Source organism: Manacus candei, unplaced genomic scaffold, assembly GCF_025592945.1.
Source record: "Manacus candei isolate 608988 ecotype Guabito, Panama unplaced genomic scaffold, ASM2559294v1 h1tg000037l, whole genome shotgun sequence".
In the NCBI taxonomy this organism is placed as follows: domain Eukaryota; kingdom Metazoa; phylum Chordata; class Aves; order Passeriformes; family Pipridae; genus Manacus; species Manacus candei.
In genome coordinates this window covers 14,479,590-14,503,922 of record NW_026138085.1, presented here as the reverse complement: position 1 = coordinate 14,503,922, position 24,333 = coordinate 14,479,590, and the positions used below count along the sequence as shown (strand labels likewise).

The 24,333-nt window shown below is 44.0% G+C and overlaps 2 protein-coding genes across 11 annotated transcripts in view; one reads left to right on the top strand and one right to left on the bottom strand.

Annotated features, from left to right (window-relative positions):
* Positions 1-9,420, bottom strand: part of FAM13B (family with sequence similarity 13 member B) — a 45,203-nt gene extending 35,783 nt beyond the window's left edge. For 7 of the 9 annotated variants that reach the window (XM_051794043.1, XM_051794048.1, XM_051794047.1 and 4 more), the window contains exon 1: positions 9,203-9,420. The gene's annotated coding sequence lies outside the window, so the exon portion shown is untranslated. Of the gene's footprint in view, positions 1-4,920; positions 5,120-9,202 lie in introns of those variants that run through there. The other 2 variants (XM_051794045.1, XM_051794044.1) reach the window with 2 other exon arrangements.
* A 235-nt stretch (positions 9,421-9,655) lies between these two features.
* LOC127473931 (thymosin beta-12-like) lies at positions 9,656-23,428 on the top strand. 2 transcript variants are annotated; one of them, XM_051794202.1, is made up of 3 exons: positions 9,656-9,740; positions 21,575-21,682; positions 23,095-23,428. In XM_051794202.1, exons 2-3 carry the CDS (start codon positions 21,583-21,585, stop codon positions 23,130-23,132), a joined length of 138 nt encoding a protein of 45 aa, XP_051650162.1. In that variant the 5' UTR covers positions 9,656-9,740; positions 21,575-21,582; the 3' UTR covers positions 23,133-23,428. The 2 variants fall into 2 exon arrangements, with proteins under 2 accessions (XP_051650162.1, XP_051650161.1); XM_051794201.1 differs by lacking the exon at positions 9,656-9,740 and adding an exon at positions 20,590-20,658.
* The last annotated feature ends 905 nt before the right edge of the window (positions 23,429-24,333 follow it).

The following is a 24,333-nucleotide window of genomic DNA, read 5'->3' as shown; positions in this document are numbered from 1 at the left end:
TCCCTCTCTTTGCTCCCCCACACCGGCTCTTGCTTCTGTTCCACATCAGAACAAATCAACTTCACCCTTGCTTGCAAAGTCCTGACAACCCACCACTGTCCTTTCAGTACCTAAATGCCTGTGACAACAGGAATCCAGAGGCTTTCCAACAGTTTGAATAAAGCAGTTTTCTTGCTCCCAAGCCTCCCTAAATGCACCCACATGTAGGGGAATAAGCTCTATACAAGACTGCTTCAACCTGCTCAGTGTTTTCTTGCATTTAGGCCTAGAGGAAAAAATATTTCAGGCTTAAAAGTGCTAAAGTCTTTGTCTATTGATGTAATGCTGACCAGTATTCTTTCCTGCTCTGTGTCATCTGTCTCTATCTGTTGTCTTGTATTACACACAGGTTGTAAATCTGTTATGTCTCACACAAGTGAATCCTGGTCTGAGATCAGGATTCCAGGTGAGCTGGCAATAGAAAATGAAGGGTTATATTGCAGTCAACAGGTTTTACTTTTTTGTTTGTCTGGAGGGGGTTTTTTAACCAACCATTTTCAAATCTGATATTGTGTACTCTTGATTACTAAAAGGTTATGTCAGATTCCAAAAGTGAAGCAGCTGCAATTCATGGCTCTCCTATAATTTCTGAAGGCTTTGTACAGCCATTTTGCTTAAAGTTTAGGTATATTAAGAGAAAGTCAACATATATAAGTTTTCAATCAATCCCAACATATCATTATGAAGATGCACAAAGTCTACTTTCTCGAGTCATACCAAAGTCAGCCTGTCCACAACACCTCACACCTTGGCCAACTGTGGACTTAAGGGCAGCTGGAAGAAAATCTCTGATGGATCTGCCACAATGTTTTGGGCTGCCTTGCTAAAACCAACAAACCAGCCTAATAAAGAGGCCAATTCAGAAGTGATCACTTCTTTATAATTCAGCACCAAATGAAGGCTCTCGAGGTGCAGCTTTCTCAGCAGAGGTAACCTGGTGCTCAGTTCACTCAGCCACTTTCACCAGGTGCTGCAGACAAACAGGCTGCCTGAACATTAATTGCAGTCAGGAAAAAAAAAAAAAAAGAAAAACACAGATTTCTATTTTAACTGGCTTGGCAAAGCAACAATGAAGTTGAAAGAGCCCGGTTGTCTTATTGTTAGAGTAAAACCGGATTTACAACCCAAGCTCATACTTTAAACAAAGGTTTATAGGGCTTATCATCACCTAGAATTAGTGAAAGGCTCATTTTCACCCTCTCAGATACACACACACTTATACACACATTCCAATACATCATTATAGGCAACAATTCATTTACAAATCGTTTAAGCCTTTTCCCTTTTAAGCCAGGCTTTGGGATCTTCACAGGCTGTGATACAATGCATCTGGTATTTACCAAGCCTAGAAAAAGCTGGAAACTCTCAGAAAGTTATTCAACTTCCAGTAAGTTTTATTTCCTGCTATTTGCAACATTGTAAAACTGTTAATAATTAAACATTACATCTCCACTTTTTCTACGGATCAAAAGCTTTCCCACTTGCCCTCTCTTGACTCAGGAAGTGCAGCACTTCCATGCAGACATGTAAGAAAACTAGGACAAGACAGGGAACCTTCAGGATGATTTCTGGAGTTTTTTACAAACAGTCAGCATTGCTGTGGATTTTTTTTTTTTTTTTTTACTTTTTTTGCCATGATCAATCAACTCAGAAAACAGGAGCTGATCCATTCAGTCAGCTCTTACTACTTATGTCCATATTATCCTGATCCTTTCAAATATGTCCTTCCCCCTCCCAATTTCACAACCTAAATGCTCCACAAGATTTATCAAGAAAGAAAAAAAAAAAAACAGAAAAAAAAAATCACACAAAAGAAAACCAAATAGGTTATGTTTTATTATAAATATTCTGGTTGTGTCTTTCTCAGTCTACTTACCCTCCTTGTTACTATAAACATTTAAAGACATCCCTAAGCTACAATCATGTTCTACAAAATTTAAATACAGAAAACTAAAAATACATCTTATTATAACCACATATTATACTATAAGTTCATTTATTTACAAGAGGCTGAAAAAAACCTATTATGTCCTTTGCAACATGTATTGAGCCCAGGCATCTTAAATAAGGGTAAAACACAGTTTTGTTCTGCATTGAGAATTTTCGTGCTCTCACACATTACTAAAAAAACTTTGCTTTGTTTTGGTTTTTTTATTAAGGCAGGTTCTTCACAGAGTCTGATGGGAAAACAGCACCATGAGCTTCATTTTGCCATCATAATAGCATTCACTTATCTTGGCAATTAAAGAAGTATTCACACCCACACATGAAATGCCACTAAAGAAAACACAGCACACAGGGCTAACCATTAATATTTGAGGAATACACGGGAAAATTTAGACTTGCATTTAGTTCAGCTTTTACATTACTGACTGAACTACAAATAACACACGGGTGTCATTTTAAATTAAAGTCCTCAGGGTTCCACCACCTTTCCTTAAAACAAAGGAACGAAGCAACAAGTACAAATAAACAAAGGAAGGCTGCAAACTGAGACCGTGCCATAGGAATGAAAACATTCATTCTGCCTCTAGAATTTCTGCCACAAGTCTCAACTATTCAGGCAATTCTTTCATTTGGTTGTTTTATCTAGCAAGAAATTCATATTGTCTCTGAAGCCAAACCCAAAGCTAACAGCGACTGCTGCTCTGCTCTACTTTTAATATTTTATTTCGTGGCATTAGCAGACATTGCCAGTGATTATTTTTTTTTTGTACCTCTAAATATAGGATTTTTAGATAGGAAAAAAGTGTCACAGGGCAACAAAACAGCCTGTCCCTGTTACTCAGGAAATACACCTCAAGTTTTTTGGCTTTTTGAGCTTGCAGTGCTGTGACCCTGTGAGCCACCCACGAGCTGCACACAGGTCCTAAAAGGTCACGTACACATCCTCCAGTACAAAGAGGATCAATGCTCCTTTTCTGCAACACAAGGGGGTTTATTTACAAATAAAATTCCCCAAAAGCCATTAAGTGTCTCAAAGCTTTTAGTTCCTTATTCTGTATTTGATAAATAAAATATTAGGTTACTTATATGACTTACAACTAGACAAAATCCATGACCTCCTCCTGGATGCCTACAGCAAACTTACTGTTAAAGCAAAATAAAGAATTCTTTTTTTTTTATTATTATTTGCTAACTTTGAAATGTTCAAAGTTGTAACAGATTTTTACGAATTTCTAAACGATGGGCAAAACTTATGACACAGATTCCAACTTGGAATCACGGGAACTCTCCCCATGTAATGACATCATGCAGAGGAGCTGCCAGGCGTGAGTATGAGCAAGGAGGCTTCCCCAGGAAACTTTGGTGTACCAGCTCACTGTGGAACACCCAGACCATTTGGCTACTGCTGTACTACACACTGTTTCATTTATGATTAAAAAAAATAGCAGCCAGCTTTCTTCTCCTTACTTTTAAGTTTCGTCAAGATAAAAGGAAGCTGATTTTTTTGTAATGTTAGGTCAGGATTGTAACAGCTGACACTGGTTGATTTTGATGCCATTTGTATACTCAAATGACTGGGGCATTCCCAATGGATGAACTGCTGTTGGGCAAAAGAGCTTTTGCTCATCTGAACCCTACCACAAACCCAGGACACAGAAAAGGACAAACAATACACTTGTCTCAAGAGCACAGCTAAAAGCAAGCAGAGCTGTGCGAGTGCTTGAATAGGAACAGAATATCCTCCACGCAAAAAGAACAATCACATATAAGCAGTCACTAATAATTTGAGTAGTCAAAACAAAAATTATTTAAAATAAAAGTTTTAAACCCAGCAAGATTAGCTTAAAATAGATCTTAAAGCAAGATTTCCTCTTTTTGACTGCCAGTGAAATCAGCTATCGAGAGGTATTTCAGGCACAAGTCTGGACTGGCAAAGCAGACAACTGGGCTCAGTTATTACCTTAAATTTAACAAGTTGGTCTTAAGGATCCAATCCCCATCCCCACAAAGTCATAATGTTTGAAATTAAGTATAACTGCAGAATTTAGCTTGCACTGTTGAAGGAAACCATGCTGGAATAAAAGCCTTCTCAAGCAGATGTGATTCCCTGCTCCCTTCGTTTCTCGTCACAGTCACTGACTCTTCACTGCCCTGTTTGCTTTCTGGTTAAGTAGGAATCAGAAGGAAACAAGCTCGTTGCAGTTTTGCACACAATCACAAAAGGAGTCAGCAGAAGCATGAACACCAGCTCTTTAATTAATTAACTGCTTGCCTGTATATGCCTTCACATGTGCACTCACACACACTGAACCTCAACTCCATTAGCAGAAATTCCCCATCGTTTGCCACCAGCACTTCTGAGACTGCCTTAAAAACCACCCAACTGACAAAATGCTGGTTATACTGACAAAGCAAATAAAAGCACAAAAAATACAACAGAAGATTTAGGAGGATGCAATTATAATGCAATTTTTGTTTCCTGGAAATGCAGTAGTAGCAAGCCTTCTAATTTACAAATTAGAACAATTTAAATTAAGCCTTTATGTCCTTACCGTGGAAGAAAGCAACAGAACACCTCATCAAAGCTCCTCTGGAAAAGATATTAGTAAAACTAATAGAATTTTGTATTTTCTCGGGTTTTAAATTTACAAGGCAAGAAACCATAACACTGATTAGGATTCGTTTTCCAATCAGTATAGTTTAGTCTACAGTTTCAGCTGACAAAACCTGATCACTCTGTCTGTAAATAAGCCCATCAAAAACAGATCTTCATGACAGGTAGATGCTATTTATTAGTAAATCCTAAAATACAGTGACTGATTTAAGTATTCCAAACGTTGTGAAACAATTCCACATTCTAAAAGAACAAGCTGAGGGATCACTAAAACATTAGCTGGTTTTGATATGCAAAAATAACGTTTTATATTCACTTACTAGATAAAATCCAGAGGCTTTTTAGCAGCATTAGAGCAGCTCGTAATCCTTCTCCAACTCTATTGTAGCAAGAGGAATGAAATCAAACCACCAGCGATACCAGAAAAAGTAGATGTTTGCTCAGTGCCTCACACCCACCACCACACACGGCCAGATTTGCTCTCATCTGCTGCTGCCAATGCACATGTGCAGAATTATAAAGAAACTTCCTGCTCGCACAGATCCCATCACATTCTTAACAACAGTAGTTAATAAATAAAAAGGCTTTTGTATCTTGTGTAACAGCTAATTATAGTCATCCTACTCGCCACCCCCCAATGCAAAGCTCTACTCCACCAACCACACACGAATAATTGCCTCTGCATCAGATAATACAGAACTTATGAGCAGGGGCATTATAAAAGTACAGTAAGGCAACAGACAGGAGGAAATTATCAGTAAAAACATGAAACTTGAGAGGTTCGTGTTATAAAACCAAAGCAGTTTAACAACTGACACTGCTGTTAAAACAGAATTCAGAACAGAAGTCAAGCTACCTCAGAGGCACCAAAAAAGCAAACTATAAATATGTAATGCACTTGATTCATTATACATAAGTTATCGTATTACATACATTTATCGTCAGCTTGTTTCCCCTCCCTCACAAACAGGTAAGCAGAAACACAGGCTGGAAGTCAGCAGATTACAAAATGATTACACAGCCCATTCCCTATCAAAACACTGCCTCTGCCACAGCCACGAGCACGTGCCACCGAAACACACGACAGGCTCAGCATCCCCACTGCAGGAGTAACACATTTCATTCCGTTCTGTAGCAATGACTCCTTGAATTGCAAGGAAAGAAAGAGAAGCCAAAAAAAAGAAGAAGAAAAAAAAAAAAAAAGAACTGGTCCTGAGGTCTCCTCCACAACCAATTCCTGTGGCAACCTGATTATGACCGAATTTGAAGACACAACGAGAAATCATAAGGTTAAAAATTACATTGCAGACTAAATTTAAGTAATCTGATTACATTACAAGAGTGCCAAGGCAACAAAAGACTTCATTAAATGTGGAGTTCAGCAAAAAGAGGAGAAAACCTTTCAAAAACACACACACAAAAAAAAAAAAGAGTATAAAGGAAGGAAGAACCGCATTTGTAAGATTCCAGCTCTCACCTTTTCAGTTTTGTCCATGTATTATTATCCTACACAGCTGAGCACTAATTTTAATCCTGAACACTCTGCAGGGAACACTGAACACAGGAGACACGTGAAGAGCCACTCAGAGACTGGACCCCGGACAATCAATGCAGGGCTCCCACCAGAGACTCCGCTGAGATCCAGCAGCTGCCCCACCCAAACGTCCTCACAAATGTCCAGACAGTGAAGAAAATAAAAACCATTTAAACCTCTCAATAGAAAAAAAAAGCCTCTGCAACCACAGCCTTTGTTACAAGCTGTTTGAACACGAATATAATGAACTATCTGTATTTTAAGCTCTTTTGGTTTATATTTTTGGCTTGTATTTTTTTTTAATGCACAGGATTTCACACGTTCTCCGGTGAAAGACCACAAGAGTAATTGTTTGTTACTATCACAATAGAACTGTTTTCACGATATTCACAACACGGTCCCCCAAAATATCACCCATTTCTTGTAGAGAAGGACTCCACCCATACTTTGCAAACCTAACAGGTTTTAAGCACCATAATCACCCTCTTAACTATGTTTTAAAGACTTCAAAAAAAAATAAAAAAGCCCGGTAGAAGATGCAGTAACAAATACATTATGTTTTAGGCTGCAAGAATACACAGAATTCACCTGAATTGAAAGAACTTTCACAAATCCCAACACTTGGCTACCAAGACAGTATATAACTATGAAGACAAATCTGAATTTACCAAAGCCTTGAGACAGTTTGCCTTTCTCAAACAAAATTTTTGCAGGTAAAATCTGTAACTTACAGAAAATAGTCAACAAGAGATTCCAAGCTGAATGGCTCAATTTTACTAACTTTCCAGGGAGCAATGTGAAATTCTCTGCCTGAATCCAATTTTGACACGAGACATACAGCCTCTCTGCTGAAAAACTGATAGAGCCATCACTTTACAAACTGCATGACAAGCAACAAATCTCCCTCTTTCATAGCCCTTCACAGAAGATTTAATAGTCCTTCAATTCTGTATCTCCTCCTCAGATGTTTTGGATTAAGTGTTATTTTCTGGTCCTTAAATACCAGTCCTCACATCTGAAATGATCAATAAATGTATAACCAGGCCTGCAACACAGGAAAAAAGTTAAAAGGGTTTGCCATCTCTCACCCTTACAGATGCAAATGCTGAACTGCCCTGCAAGAAGTCAATTCACTCCCATCCAAATGGCCACTAGATTTCTGTGTGATAAAATTAACCTGGTGTTATGCACCGAATTTAAGGACAACTTAAAGGCATTCTCTTACCGACATCACTTCCTCTTCCCTATAGCTGCAGCTTCTTTTGTGGGGGATGGGGGGGAAAAAACCAGAACAACCACCCCAAAAGAAAAAAATCCAAACTAAAATAATCACCTCAAGACTTGGCAGGTTTTCCTCATTTTCCTAAAAAAGGGCATCACTGCTGAGCTACAATTCGACCAGAGATCAAAAGCCCGAGTATTTGAAAGGGAAAAAAAAAAAAAACAAACAAAACAACACCCCAAAAAGCAGGGGCTCATCACACTTACTGATGTCTGTTCCAAATGCTGGAATGTTTCTCCAGCCTCACCTGCCTTTGCAAACATGGCGTTATGTGCATTAGAAAGTAAAGCCTCACTGCTTGCAGAGGTCTCAGGCAAGAGCCACACAGGACAAACGGGAAGCCCTTTAACGAGCTCTGAGAAGATCCTCCCGTGTTACAAGTAACGAGAGCCCAAAATCACTAAGACTGAGCAGATAAAAACTATCATTTGCCAAACTCAGACGTTTTGACACATTGTCCATGTCAAAATTTGCAAGCATTAGAAGTTACCAGGAGCTCCTCCGAGTCAGCTTCTTTAAATGTAACCATGGAACACTCCGCTTGATTGATTTTTCTAAAATAATACAGTAACTTTCCAGTTTGATGCTTTCAAAACATTGAGGTATTTGATTCCTTATTGTAACATTGTCAAGGCAAGGAAAGGATCCCTATGGTGCTGCACAATGTACAAAACACAGACAAAGCAGATTAAAAAAGATTCTAAATACCTTCAAATCTATGCAACAAAGAACACATAAAGCAATTTACTAGTAACGAGCAGTAACAAAAAAAAACCCCAAACAAAATAGCTAAATTGCTTATAGTATAGGCCAACAAACCAGCTTTTTATTCCTTTTATGCTGGCAAGTTCAACTGCACGGAAGACAGAAAAACTTCAAACCTAAATGCTAATCCAGTTTAACAATTTGTTCCAAAGTCACATACTAACAATTCCATCCCTGAGGACACTCAGGAATACACGCCAGAAAAAAAAAAAAAAAAAAAAACACCACAACCATGTAGGTTTTGATATATTCGCTTGCTTTCTTTTTTTTTTTTTAACAGCCAAGAGTCATTAGGTGGCATTTACTTTCTTCATTTGCTACCTCTTTTCTCCACCTCGAGCCCGACAGCAGCACGAAATTTTGCAAAAATTTATTAAAACGCAGCCAGACTTGAGAATAAGAGAGTTGAGCATTAAAACCTGGTGTTGCAGCGTGTGATGGCAGGTTTTCTGTCGTTGGGTTTTGCTCTGGGGTTGTTTCTGCTGGTTTTTTTCCCAAACCTGGAAAGGAGCACCCTAACACTGGGACATCTCACGTTAAAGCAACTTTCTGGCAGCAAGAAACACTCGAATATTTCAGTCTCCCTAAGGAGCTTCCACGAACAATGGAGCCCCACACCGGCAGACCCCTCGGATGATACATTTGGGCACAGCCTGGCACGTTCAGCCCGTGACCCGGCGTTATCAACGCCGGCGTGTTCGCTCAGTGCCTGCCCTTCTTTTAACTTCTGGAAGCAACTTGGCTGAGGAGCTGCGGGGCCGGTGCTGCCCGAGCCCCCTCGCAGGGGGGATGACCCGAGGGAGGAGGGGACGGGCCGGGCAGGCAACTCCAGGAGGAGCCGGGCTGTCAGCGCTGCCCCAGCGGCAGCGGGGCAGGCTCGGGCCCCTGACAGCTCCCCGGGCCGGCCCGGCCGGGAGGGCGCTGCCGGAGCCAGAAGGTTCCTGACGCGCTGAGGTGACACCGAACCCGCCGAGCGCGGGCACCCCCCGCCCGCCCCGCGCATGCGCCGCGCGCCCCTCACCGTTGCCGGGTGACTCGCCCTCCCCGCCGTCCGCGGCACCGCCGGCAGCTCCCTCCGCCCCTTCCTACCCCGGGGGCCGGCGCGGGGCCTCTGCCCTGCCCGCTCCGCTCCGCTCGCAGCCCCTCCTCGTGCCCGTCCCGGCTCCCCCTTCTCGGCGGCCGCCGCCCCCCCCCGCCGCTGTCGCCGCCGCGGCCGCCGCGCTGCCGGCCCGGGCGCCGTCCGTGCGCTCAGAGCGGCTCCGAGCTCCGACCCGCGAGCGGGGGGTCCCCGACGGCAGCGGCGGCCACGGCCGGAAGTGACGCGCTGACTGACAGGTGCAGAGCGCGCACACCCCCCCCTCCGCTCGCCCCCCGCCCCCTCCCCGGGGTCACGTGCCGTGGGGCGGGGCGGGCGCTGAGGGCGGGCGGGGCCCGCGCCCTGAGGCGGTGCCCGCGGGCGGAGCGGGAACGGGCGGCCCGAAATTGGCGTTTTTGTCTCGTCCTCACCCCACACAGGGACTCGGGCACCCGCACAGTGACTCAGCCCGTGCGGGCTCAGGGTCAGTTAGCCTGGAAAACACGTCCTGAGATCACAGAATTACCCAGGCTGGAAAAGATCTCTGAGATCATCATCCTGTGACCCAACATCACCTTGTCTACTAGACCATGGCACGAAGTGCCGCAACCAGTATCTTCTTAAACACCTCCAGGGACGGTGACTCCACCACCTCCCTGGGCAACCCATTCCAATGTCTGATCACTCTCTCTGTAAAGAACTTTTTCCTCATGTCGGATCTAAACCTCTCCTGGTGCAGCTCAAGGCTGTGCCCTCTTGTCCTACTGCTGGGAGAAGAGCCCGACCCGCAGCTGGTGGCACCGTCCTGTCAGGGAGTTGTAGAGAGTGAGGAGGTCTCCCCTGAGCCTCCTCTTCTCCAGGCTGAGCCCCCCCAGCTCCCTCAGCCTCTCCTCACAGCACTTGTGCTCCAGTCCCTTCCCCAGCCTCGTTGCTCTCCTCTGGACCTGCTCCAGCCCCTCCATGTCCTTCCTGAACTGAGGGCCCAGAACTGGACACGGCACTGCAGGGGTGGCCTCACCAGTGCTGAGTACAGGGGAAGAATCACTTCCCTGGTCCTGTTGGACACACTGTTCCTGATCCAGGCCAGGATGATCATCAAACCCAACCTGTGACCCAACACCACCATGTCAGCCAGCATCATGTCCAGTCTTTCCTTAAACACCTCCCTGGGCAGCCTGTTCCAACGTCTGATCGCCCTTTCTGTGAAGAAATTCCTCCTAATGTCCAACCTAAGCCTCTCCTGGCACAGCTTAAGTCCATGTACTTTTGTCCTGAGGTGTGCAGAGAGGGACCATGGCCAGTAGTGTCACTGTGGAGGCTCATACCCCGCTAGCTTTGGTTGGACATTAGGAAGAATTTCTTCACAGAAAGGGCAATTAGACATTGGAACAGGCTGCCCAGGGAGGTGGTGTTCACCATCCCTGGAGCTGTTTAAGCAAAGACTGGACGTGGCACTCGGTGCCATGGTCTAGTTGGCACGGCGTTGTTTGGTCACAGGCTGGACTCGATGATCTCGGAGGTCTTTTCCAACCTAACTGATTCTGTGATTCTAGTTTTCCCTTTCTCACAACCATATTAAAATATTTCCTGTAAATTTTCTGAATTAAAGCATCAAGAGCCATCACTCCCAAACATTCCCCGAGTGTAAGCACGCCAGAAGTAATGAACTGCCCTTTGACAAAGAGCTAATGCATTTTGAAGCAGAAAATTTAGCACCCTTAAAGTAAGTTAGCATAAGTTAGTGAGGAGATGCAAGCTTACACCCGAAGTGTTAAAACCCGTGCCTGGCAGTCTGTGGTTCCCACATGCCACGCTGAAACTACAACAGCTTTTTCTGTCATGCAGTGCCAGCAGCCATAGGTGGTGGGTTTAATAAGGCATTTAAGGAAACTTGGATTTAGTTAGTAAAAATCCTCTCAGGAAAAGCTTTTTTTTTCCCCCATGAAAAACTGACAAAGAATATATGAAAGGGGGAAAAAAATGATACGACTAGGGTGGGACTAATTGAAACCTCTGTGTTTTCAATAGCTGGGAGGGTTTTGTTTCAGGTTTTCCAACATGGATTCTGAATTTTATCTAGAGATACATTTATAGGAGTCATTAAGAGGTTTTACATTTAGAATCCAAAGAAGGGAGAGTCACAATCCCACAGTAAATTAGCCAGGGTTTAATCAGATCTAAAACTCTATTTTCCTGCTGGAAAGATTTGGTGTCATTAGGAAGTAGCACGCAAAAGCAATAAAATGTGTAGGGTCGAGGGAAGTGGCCTCTCAGGAGGTCTGTGTGTGCTGTCTCCTCTCCTTTCACAGCAGATTTCTCCACTTGAACTGCTAATAAAATCTCCTCGCATCAGGATGAGGTTTCTGAATTTGTATTTTGTATACATCGCTGTGTTCTTTCTGATTCATTTAGCCTCATCAACAACAATAAAGATACTGAATCAGAACAAGCTGGCAATTTTGTTGATGAAACATGGGGGAGAGCGGACTCCAGCTGGCTCTTCAGCAGAGACGTTGGCCAGTTGACAGGAACAAAACTGCAAGAAACCTGACACAGAAAGCACACGTGGTGAGAGGAGACAGACAGCAGAGGCAGGCAGGTAGGCAGGAGCTGCACAGCACCTGTCTGCTGGTTTTGAGTCCCAGACAGTGTCTTCCCTCCCCTGAACTGGCTCTGAGTTCGCCATTTCATGCCAGCTTATCCCCCTTCCTTTCAAAGGCTTCCAACACTCCTCGCAGGGGGCAGACATATGCAGTCCCAGGCTGCCATTTTAGGCTTTTCTGCTCACTTTGTGTTCTCTGTCTGTCTCTGAAAGGTTGAGGACAACCTGAGAGTTACAGAGTCATAGAATATCTCAAGTTGGAAGGGACCCATAAGGATAATGGAGTCCAATTCTGTGCTCCTTGCAGGGCTAGCTAAAACTAAACCGTGTGACTAAGAGCATTGTCCAGATACTCTTTGAACTCTGACTTGCTTCTTTGACCACTTCCTTGATGAACCTGTTTCAGTGACCAACCACCCCCACAGTGAATCACTTTTTCCTGATATCTAACCTGAACTTTCCTTGACACAACTTCATTCTTTCCTGAACTTCTATGACTGGTCACCAGAGAAAGCAGATCAGCACCTCCCCTTCCATTTAAGGGAAGCTGTAGATGGCTCTTTGTAAGTCTTGTACCTTTTACCATCTTGGTCCCTCTCTGGTGCTTTGGCCACTTCTAAGACAGTAAATACAGAGGGAAGGGAGGCAACAACTTAATGAGTGGCTGCATGGTTATGCTCCCAAAATACAGCTGTTGAAGGCACCTGCCTCTCAGATCACTGCTAAACATTACAATGGAGAATGTCCATGAGCTGTCTCCATCTGTTTCCCACTGCCTCAGGCCCAGCTTCAATTTGATGGCAGCATTTTGTAACTCTCCCTCTTTGGTGCTGTGCACACTGTGGAGCTCACACAGGTTCATTTACCCTCTCCCAAACTCACAGGCATGTCCAGAGCGGGCCCAGCATGAGCAGGGCTTGTGCAGGTGCACGGCTGCAGGGTGGCACTGTCACCCACATGTCAGGACATACGACAGTGCACTGCCTTGTGCAGGGACAAGGCCCCAGTGTGAGGCTGCTCCTGAGCAGAAGGACCCGTTCCCCAGCTGCTGCACAGCTCCAGGAGCCTGGCAGATGCATCTGCCAAGAACTAAAGAGCCAGAGTGCTGTGGCATCCCCGTCTCCCTGATAAATCCGTGTCCAGAGCCACACCACAAAGGGTGTGTTTTCTGCAGCTCATTGTGTTTTCTTACAAGTCCAGCTAAGTTGCTCAGCATAAAAGTTTTGCAGAGATTGTCCTGCTAAATGCTCAAAGTAACTTAGTAGATCTGAAACAATTACTAGTGTAATTCCCTTTTTTTCAGGAAAAGCCATTCATGAGCACAAATCATTATTACCAGTATATGTCACAGAACCAGAGCCATATTTCCTCCATGTATCCCCGATGTCTTCAGAAGTATGACTTCAGAATAAAGATTCTCTGAAGACTTTAGCTTCCAATTAAGTCTAGTTCCAGCAACAGCCCTGCCTTACTCCTCATGACAAATTGAAGCAAATTAAAGAAAAATATCCCTATCCCAACTGTGCTCAGTGTTGTACAAGGCTTAGTACAAACTGAGCTAAAATACTCCAAAACTTAAATCAGCTTTGCAATCCAATCCAATCCTTGGGAGGGTGATAGCCTGCCATGCAATTCCTTACCTTCATACTGGGTTATTATCTTACTAGGAGCAAACAGGAATCTGATGTGTAGCAAAACAAGACCCTGTTTGCTGCAATACCTGTGCATTATGTGCCAAACACTTTTTACTTGGCGGGGGGGAAACTATCTGTATGTCAGTAAAGTATTTGCTTTTGGTTTTAATTGTTCACATATAAATTATTTGATACACTCTTCTGAACTTGGAAGGGCATAATGTTTCTCTTAAATAGATCCTATTGTCTCTTGCAAAAAATACTGACAAACATGAATCCTTTCAACACCAAAGAATTAGCAAACTAACACTTTCCAGCTGCAAAGTGCTTTCCTTTCCTGCATATTTCATCCAGAAACAGAGACATGTCTCCAAACTGAGCTTTACTTTGTTCCTCTTTTCCAGCATTACAAAATTTTCTAACCAACATTTTGTTTCAGGATGCCCAGCACATGACACTTGGCCTTGTTGGACATCCATAACTCTCCATGGAGGCTCTGGAATCAGCAAGTATCCAGTTCTTCTGACTCACAGTGTCCAAAAGGGCACCTAAGAATCAAAAAGTCCATTTTTAAATTAACAAATGAGGCTTCTCAACACTCAAGTAGACAGGTGAAAAAAATCTATTTTATAGAAACAGAAACTCCAGCCCAGAGAAAACCATTCATTTTTTCAAAGACTGTCAGCCATTACTAGACACACATATGTAAGGATTTTTAAAAACTGAATTCAATATCAAAGGCACATGTTCTGCGTAAATGTCAGACATTTTTACTCATTTTTCTACTAGAGTTCTGTGATTAAAATAAACATTTACAGCATGAGATTTTTTTTCCCTGCCTTTGAATACTTTTTGGATCTGAATCTTGCTTTTGGGAGATCTGTCTTTAAAGTAGAAATCTGGGAATATGGGTCAAATGTGGTTTTTAAGGCTTGTTCATATTTTAATTGCACGGTTACAGACTTAACAGGAGATAATTCTTCCCTTCTTGAAATTCAAGACATCGAAAGGTTAATTCAGTCTTCTCAGTTCCATTTCCTTCCGTCTGTTCCCCTTCCCACACTTCCCCCCCCATCTGTAGACAGCTGAGTTATTTGAATTTTATGCAAGCTTTTATTCATCCAAAGGGAAAAATCACTCAGTGTCTGCACCAGGCAAGCAAAAATTGCAATATTGCACACTTGCATTTTTTTAATTCCTATTTGCTTTTCTCTGCGTTCACCAACCCGGGCTCTGGATGTACAAGCTCATGCCCTAAAGATAGTCCCCACTTAAAAGTTAACTTGAATTAAAGCTTGAATGTCCCCATCCCTTTGGAATTCCCATTCTTTGCACTCCCATGGATCTGTACTCTGGCTGCTGTGGTGCTTTTACCTCGGGTTGAGGAGAGGCCACAGTTCACGTTAGCACAATTTGTCTGCTGCCAACACAATCACTCCTCTGCTGCTCCCATGTTATTTCATGGTGTGGCCACTCACACTCAAGGTACACTAACACCAGAGGAGTCACTTTGACAGAGCTCAGGTTAACTCTGTCATGATGACATGGCTTTAATCTGACTGATTTCAGCACTTTATATGTATTTGCTAGGGAAAAAAAAGCCATAAAACCAGTAATTGGAAACAGTCAAGTTTTGAAGAGAAAGATTTTCACTTCAGATGCCAGGAGAGGAAAATAGTCTCATCTTTTTTTTTTTTTTTTTTTACATTTAAAGAAAGATAAACAGCATTTAACACAACATACTTGCAGCTTCCATTTGAGCAGGCAGAAGTTAACAGATGTGGAACTTGCTGATTACCACTTTCTTACATAATTGTTGACCCTGTACACCGTATGGAATACCCGTGTGTTTGCTTAACAAGCTTATAAAACTGGAAAATGATTTTTGGAAAAGACAATGTAGAAATGCAAGTATGAATGTGAATTGCTCACAGTAATCAGCTAGAAAAGATACTTGGCTGCTTAGTCTGTTCCTCTGCTTCAGCAGCCTCATTCCCTTAAGCAGCTGGAAAACTTCAGAGTTTATCTTCTTCTCCCCAAAACATAAAACCACTTAAGCTACCAGGAGGTCCCAGGCTGTTGAAAATTGAATGATTTGGCGACACAAAGAGAAGTGCTGGTCAGGCACCCATCAAAACTACACCCACAGCCCTGTGTCCCAGGAGTCAACACCACACCACCATACCTACCCCAGCACAACACGGATTGTAACGACAGACCCACTGATTGTCCTTCTTCCTCTGGACAAAAGGAAAATCTGAAGGTAATATAAAGTTAGTAGATCTCTGGATTGTATTATCTTTGATTATCTTCTCTTGGATTATGTTGGTTGTCTATTTGCTGCACAATTTGAACTTCATAAGGAAGGGTGATGTTCCTCCTGTCTAAAGCAAAGAGAGTGAGAATTCCAAGAGTGGATTGTTCCATTCAGAGCAGCCAGCTACACTGAGAAGAGCTATCATGTGTTTGAGCACATCCTAGACTTCCCTGTCTTACTACTTCCCTAAAAGCTGCTGCTTGCAAGAGATGCCTCTGTCCAGAGACAGGGAGAAAAAAATGACTGTTAGTAAAGACTCAAAGTCATGCTAAACTTGTGTTTCTAGACCAGCATTCATCACAAACTGTCATGTGCTTGATAGCATTAACTCATGTGACTAAGATATCACATGCTTCTTTCCCCACCCTGTCTTTGGGAGAGAACCATGTGCACGGACATTTTTTATTAATTCTTTTTTTCCAATGCACACATGGGTCACCACATTTTGCTAGAAAAGGCCAGGCTAGAGCAAAGTAGTTTATGCTGGAAGACACACTTTTGGGTCAGTTCTCAAGAAAGCTCTGTTGCAAGAACCTCCATCTGGTTAAACTTTTAAAAATTCACTCCCATACCAAGTTTTATATCAAAAAAAAAGGGAGAGAGGAAATTTCTACTCCCACTAGCTTATGTTTTCTCTTCTTGCTCTTTGCTGCAATGGGACTCCCAGTATAGACTGTTTGATATCCTGAGCTATTCAGAAAACACAGGGTTAGAAAAAATAGCCCAAGGAGAAGGACTATCTACAACTGCCTCTCCTCCCCCCTCATCTTCTCTATGTACCTACCCTGAAGGTACAGTGGTCTTGATAAGGAAAATGAAACACCTTAGGTAATGATAAAACATACAGTGTAAGGCAAGTATGGAGTATTTACTCACTAACAGTGCAGCCTTAGAGCAGAAAGTCTGCCAAAGAGGGATCAGTGCCTTCCTTACACCCCCAGGATTCATTGTCTCTTAGCCTGGGAACCTGTCTCCGTTCCCAAACATGGATATTTTTTTTGGCAGCAAGATGGAACAAAAGGCACAAAGAGAACTAAGAAAACCCTTTCAGTGGAGCTGTAGTCTTTTTTTTTTTTCCTGTTCCCCTGAGGACGGGAAACCTTCTAAGGACAGCTTATAGCACACGCAATCCTGCTACCTGCCCAGGAGGTGCTCAGTGCTCACAGGGACCTGAAGGAATTAGGCCACGTGCAGATTCCAGCCCGGCTTTTGACCTTGAAAAATTAATCCCCTACCTTTAGCACCAAAAATACCACAACATTTTGGAAATGAAATCACTGTTACATTGGAGTGGGTGTGTTATTTCGAGACAGCACTGATGTGATTATAAAATCAGTTGTGTCAGCTTATTGGCTCAGCTACAGACACTGATCTGCTCGAGCGTCTGTTCCTCCCGCCGGCTGCTCGTTGGGGTGCTTTGTCCCTCCTCAGCTCCCCGTGGAAATGGATACGATCCGATTCCCACTGTTGCACCAAGGAGAAAGAAACCCCCTCTTTCTGGCACTTGCCCATCTCGTCTCCATGAAACTTGGCATTTCCAGAGCACCTCTTGTGCCAAACATGAGCACAGCGTCCCCCAGCCCGTGAAAGGCTACAGCCCTCATGTATATAATATATACATTGATGTCCCTGCAGCCCCAGCCCCACGTGGACTGGGCACATTGCTTCCAAAGGACAGCAGTCAAGGGAAAAGGCCAAGTGGCAGCAGGCTCCAAAAGTCCCAGCCTCACTCCTCAGACTTTGCACTCGAGCTCCTTTTAAACGTTTCCTCTCACCTATTACCAAATCCTGGTAGCAAGTGTTTGTTTTCCCCGGTTTCTCTGTGGGTGTCTGACAGACACTCAGTGCCTTGTGCTGCCAGGCATGGTTTGATGCTGTCAATGGCAGGTGACTCACTGGTATCAGAGGTGTCAGTTTGACTCAGCCCTTCATCTTTTGGCAGCAGATTGAAATAAAATGCAATTTCCATTGTATGAGGCAGCTTTTCAGGTACAGCCACACCAGTGTAGCTTTACATGCTTTATGTGTAGAACATGTGTAAAGATCTCATAGTTTGCATGCTCCACTGGCTTCCTGGTTTTTCACATTTATGTGTGCTGGATCATTCTACTGCCTCCGTGCTCCTCAAAGAAATTGAGATTTATTGCAACCACAGTCATCCCAAGGCCAGGGAAATGCCATGTTCCCCCTACTGACAGTGGTGACTCCAAAATCCTGCCATTAAAAACCTGACAAATAACTGCTTTGCTGCTCATATAGCAAAACATTTCCATTCCCAGTGAAAGGAAAAGGCATCTGAGTACTATATTACCTACCCATCTTTAGCCCTCCTGTGATCAGCCTCAATGCAGTGTGCAGTGCCCTCAGGCCAAATTCCAAACTTTCCATATGTAAACTGCATCCAGCTGCCTGTGCTGCACAGAGTATATAAACATGAGGTTTGAATCCCACATGAGCTGTGTTTGACCACAGGACCGAACTTAAAAGCTACAGAAACTTGACAGGCACTTTCTGCAGTGGTCAAGACGTTTGTTGCAGAGATGAGTATCTCCTGATTTCAACAGAGTGAGAACATGTAATTTCTCATCATTATGTTGTTTGGCTTAACACTGTTGCACCTTCCTCACAAACCCAACCCAATATCAATTAAGAACCTGGTCATCTTCAGCCTAAAACCCCAAACAACGTATCCCAAACTGTTTTTAATACTAGCTCTTCCAATAAATTGGGCAATTAAAGTGGTGGTGGTGAAAACAAGCGTGCTCACCCTGTCTTAACATGTTTAGAAGAGCCTGAGCTCTGCTGTGGATCCTGGGGCTGAGCCCATGACAGGACACAGAAAGCCAGAAGTGAGATTCTTCTGCTTTGCTGTAATATTTTGTTTGCTTCCTGCAACTCTGAGAACTCGTGCCAGTCTAAAAGTTTAAGAGGTTTTGCCCTTGTGGTCTCTCTTCATAATCAGAATTATATTTGTTATTTGTAAAAATGGACAAACATTAAAAACACTGAAACTCTTGAACTGCCTCAATTGATGAATCACTCAGATTATGTTTTAAAGTCTTTTCTGATCTTTCAAATCTCATGCCCAGCCTAACAAGAGGTTAATGCTTTCTCTTTATACAGACACCAAGACTGTTCAGTGCCAAATCTCAGCTACAGCTTCCACCAATATTCACCCAGTATCCACCTTCCTGCTTGTTCCCACAGTCTTTCAGTCAAGAACACAGCTTTCAATTTGTGACAACTGGTTGGATATATGGGATGGAAGCAAAGGAACGGAGCCCTGACATTAAATATGGTGCACACACACAGTGATTTTGTGGGGACAGTCAGTGCAGATGCAGTAACTGGCTGGTAACCAAGCCAGTCTGCAGAAGTCATTTGAGTTGGGAAAGACCTCAAAGACCATCTAGCCCAACCACAGACCTGTTCATTATTTGAATTTAAACAAAGAAGAGATCCTTAAGACACACTTAAACACATTAAAACTATTTTTTCTGTGCACATATATCAGACTCAAACCCACTCTACCTGAGCCTGTTATGCCAACAGGAAGATCCACAGACATCTCTGTCCCCCTGAGCCCATTGTCCAGGCTGCCTTACAGTCACTAGAGGGAACCAGGTACTCCTAGGGCTCAATTAATTTTATCCCAACTTACTTGCCTCCCTTTTGGCTTATCATGGAGTCTAGACAGGTAATTCAGATGGAGACATCCAAAGGTACCCGAGAGGAAACCCCACACCAGGATCTAGGAGGCTGCACACAGCCCTTCCCTTCCTTTCCCTTGGAAAGTGATTCCCCAAGTGGTTTTGTGCTGGGTAGCTGGAGCCACATCAGAGCCCCAGGGATGTCCCAGCCCCAGGAATGTCCCAGTCTCAGGGATGTCACAGCCCCAGGGATGTCCCAGCCCTCGAGAGCAGCAGCGCTGGGCAGTGGCTACAGGCCGTGCCCACATCTAATACCCAGCATGGCTTGCAGACACAGACAAGGGCTAACAGCCATTTTAAAGGAATTTTCTTAATCACATCACTTGGCACCTACACAATTCTCCCTTTGCTGCAGCTCAAGAGGTTCCCTGGAAGCAATCCATGTGTGATCCATGCCATTGGCACGGGTGGAGAACAGGGAATGGTCACACAAGCCAACATGGCTTTTTGCACAGTGAAGGCAGGAAGGTTGGCTGTGGGCAGCTGCCTGGTCCGGTGTGCAGAGCCACAGGCTGAGAGAGGCACCAAAAAGTGGGTGGATTGCTACAAAACAGAAGTGAATGGAAGATCCATTGTCCATCCTTTCAGGACACATTCCTGGTGTAGTGCTCAGGCTGTGCTAATCTCAGATCTGGCCCTTGATCCTGGCAATGGTACCACGGCTCTGCTTAGAGCCCTCCCCAGCCCCAAGCTCCTGTGAGCTTGGGCAGGTAGGGATGAACCCCAGGCATGTTGCTGAATGCACCTAAAATCTCCCCAAAAACTAAGCTGGCAGCAGCAGCAGCCCCCAGGCTCACCTTTGCTCCAAACCTCAGCGTTGGGAAAGGACAGGAAGCAAAACTTCAACATGATTGCCACGGCAAACAAGGAGAAAAATAAAAAAAAAAAAGAAAGATCAAGATGTATTTTGGCAGTTTTCCATGTCAGTTTTCCCATTTCCCTCCCTCGTGCACTTTCTGCAGGAGCAATCTGTCCTTTCCCTAAACGCTGAGCAATCCCAGCACTAAACTAATCAATATTAATAGCAATGGGCTCAGGAGGGGGGAGGAGGGGAGAGGAGAGGAGGGATTACCCTGACCTTTTTCAACTCACACTGCCTCAGACGGCCACCAAGCAGCTGAGGAGAGAGCAGCCAGACGGTAATGCCATGTGGTTTTAGTAGCTTTTCTTTTTTTTTTTTTTCATTTTTGGTTTTTTTTTTTTTCCTTGTGAATATTTACTTCTGTTGTCTCAGTGCAGATAGCAATGAAATCCGATTTTCTGCAGGAAGGAAAAAAATATAATTATACCAGCCATCTCCGGGCCAAGCCTCGCCTTGACGGGAAACTCTACTGAAATGAGGGGAATAACGCCCAGGCTGGATTTTAACTTGAATTTCTTATTAAAAAATGAATTGGATTAGGGAAGTTTTGACAGGTGAAGGGTTGAATGCTGGTGTGCTTTGTGGATTTCTCTTTATTATAACAGGGTATAATCAAACCCATTGAGCTGTGAGTGGGATATGGAGCGAGAGCAAACAAAGGGCTGAGGGAACCGGTCCTCTATTGTTACGCTGAAGTGTCCACAGCAGCTCAGGGGGTGGATGTGCTCAGGACAGGGGGCTCAGAATTTAAGACAAATCCTATTAATTAAAAGAAAATCATAACTGAAGCTCTTTGTTCCTGTTGGATTTGGGGTTTACTGTAGATTTTCTGGTTAGAAGCGTTTCTTAAAATAGAGGTTTGCGTCAGGAGGCACCGTGGATTACTGGCAATTAATGCATTGTCTCTTCAATACTGAATATTCTTGTTGCCATGTGCAAAATAGGATTTTTAGTAATTTCATATGAGAAATCTAGAGAAAATTATATTTATGCCTTTCCTCTTTTGCTCTGAAAGAGCCAAGCCTTGGGGGAAAGGTCCCAGATCGAGGTGTTAGATTTGTGGGGTTTTTTTGAATAAACATTTCCATGGTCTTTTCACATTTTTTTCTTTCGAGGAGAAAATGCTTTGCAGATGGCTGATATCACAGCACTAGCTAATGAAGCCATGGGTGTGTTTTCCCTTTCTTTGTCAGGACCCATCATGTCCGACAAACCAGATTTTGCAGAAATTGAAACGTTTGACAAGACCAAGCTGAAGAAGACAGAAACCAGAGAGAAAAATCCCTTGCCCACTAAAGAGAGTAAGTGCTTCTGAGGCTATTTGAACTGTGAGTAGCAAGGACACAATCTGTGTTGCAGTTCATATGCAAAATGAATACTAATCATGGGATTACAGGCTCAAACTCATCCCTGATTTTAAGTGGGGATAATACTAAGACTTGTAGCCTATGCTGGGCTTCCAAGGATGCCAGTAATTATAACCAATGGTGCATTTTGTTTGAAAAACCCTTTCTGATGGGATTGCTCTTGCTTCTGCTAAAAGCAAGACCAGTGTCCCCGCTGGGTGCTGGTAACAGGATCAATCTGTTTGTAATTACCATGTTACCAGCCTCTCTGGAGGCACAGGGGGACCCTTGCCCATCCCTGGCAGCCTCCCCAGAGCGTGCCTGGGCTCTGGATTTAATGTGTTAGCAGGCAGATGAGCTGCTGCCTCCCACTGGTACCTGCTGCCAGCCCTGGCCAGGAGACCTCCAGGCACCTTCTCTGGGAATAAGTCTGGAAGAAAACCCCATTATCATCCTCACCTAATAGGAAATCTTTAGCAAAGCACCCCTGAGCTTTACTCGTGCAGGGTCTTCTCCCCTACAGGCACTGTACACAGGCAGCCAGGTGAGGCTGCAATTCACTTCTACTTCAGGTGTGAAAGAGCATTTTGGACCAGATTTTGTGGGCAGCTTCCTTCAGAAGAGCATTGCTAACCCCTCTGGATATCTGTGCTGATAGCCATGGAGATGCACTGTCCCTTGGCATGATACCTGTTTTTTCCCCCTGTTTCATTATCCTTACCAGTGCTAAAGCTATAAATACAAAAGGAGGTTTGCACATCAGGAACTGCCCCCTCCTAGCTAGGCAGACATGGGAAGGAGTTGGCATTTCCAGGGTGACCAAAAAAAGCAAGTGTGGATTTAACCATTCCCTGGCTTTAAAAAAGACTGTAGGAATCTGTACCTTGTAGAACCACTATCACAGAGCTACAGAATGATTTGGGATAGAGGGAACCTTAAAGATCATCCAGTTCCAACCCCCCTGCCGTGGGCAGGGACACCTTCCACTAGCCCAGGTTGCTCCAACCCTGTCCAGTTTGGCCTTGGACACTTCCAGGGATGGGGCAGCCACAGCTTTTCTGGGCAACCTGTGCCAGGGCCTCCCCACCCTCACAGGGAACAATTTCTCCCTAATATCCCATCTAACTCTGCCTCTGCCAGTGTGAAGCCATTCCCCCTTGTCTTGCCACTCCATCCCTTGTCCAAAGTCCCTCTCCAGCTCTCCTGGAGCCCCTTTAAGCACTGGAGGGGTTCTGAGGTCTCCCTTGAGCCTTCTCTTTTCCAGGATGAACACCCCCAACTCTCTCAGCCTGTCTCCATAGGAAAGCAAAGTCTATAAACAGTAATGTTTATTGATGGTGTTTTTGTTTCCTCTGTTTTCCTGCCAGCTATTGAACAGGAAAAGCAAAGCGAAAGTACAGCCTGAGTGTAAAGTTCAAGATGTGACTGCTGCTTCTTCAGTGGGGTTTTGGCTTCTGAGTTGGGTTGCTGTTTTGTTTCGTCCCCCCCCAGCCCTTGTTTGTTTCCCATTTGTTTAAGGAAGCATTTGTTCATTTAATGTTCCCTGGAGAAGTTTGTTTTGTGTTTGTTGAAGAAGATACTATGTGTTTGTATTCTTAAAACTGTAATTCCAAGTTCTGTATCGACCCCATTACTTGCCAAAAAAAGCAATTTGCATAGAAATTGTTTTCCTAAGCCTCACAATAAACAGGTTTCTTCTGATCAGCTGTCTTTGAGCCTTGCAGAAATGGGGTTTAAACTCCAACTCTTCCTAGCATCCTTCCCACTTTGTTTCCATTTCCACAGTTACTCGGGAATATGGTCAGATCGGGAAGGGTTACCCCAGACACCCACAGGTTCCTGGGCTGGCACACAGCCCCTCTCCATCAGCACATTCATCTGTATCCTGCAGAATCCTGGAGCCCCAGGTGGCACCAACCCCCAGGAACCCCCAAGATACCTTCACAGCAGCCTGGAGACTTCAATCCCATTCCCTGTGTCACTCAAATGAGTGTTTCATGGGAACCCTGAGGGACAAACTGTGTATGCTGGCAGCTCCTGTGCTTTTAAACCCTCAGCTTGGCAGCAGGCATGAGTAAGATGTGGAATTAATGGCCTGCTTCAGTCCTGTCCAACAGTAGGTTAGAGGTCTCAGATACAAGTACTCACTTAGAAATTCCATGAAAAATTGATGGTTGGGCTCAGGAAATACTCAAATTAGTATCCCAGATGGAAAAAGGGCCACAGCACACCCTCCACAGATTTTTTTTTTCTCTTTAGCTTGCCAAGATCCAGTAAACCTTGGGGCAACTGCAGCACACACAGCCCTTGGCCCATGTCATATCAACAATACAAGAATGAGGGAAGGTGGGAGAAGGAAAGAAAATTTAGTATTGCACTGATTTTCTGGGATGAGACAGAGACCTTCAGCAGCACAAGGGCCTAGGACACAAACCTTCAAAGCAAGCAAGGACTCCCTAAATCTTCATTATTGGTGGTGCAATAACATCCTCACTGGTCTGCAGAGGACTTGGCAAAAATAGATTCTGGTACCAGCTCAGGGGACTCCCAATTACATGGTATCACAACACTTCTGGTATTAATTTCCAGTCTTATCAGAAAAACAA

Bases quoted from the DNA above. Each gene is read 5' to 3' on its own strand.
- LOC127473931 (XM_051794202.1), top strand. From the start codon at position 21,583: ATGTCCGACAAACCAGATTTTGCAGAAATTGAAACGTTTGACAAGACC. The intron at 21,683-23,094 runs GTAAGTGCTTCT...TTTTCCTGCCAG, and splicing joins TCCCTTGCCCACTAAAGAGA to CTATTGAACAGGAAAAGCAA.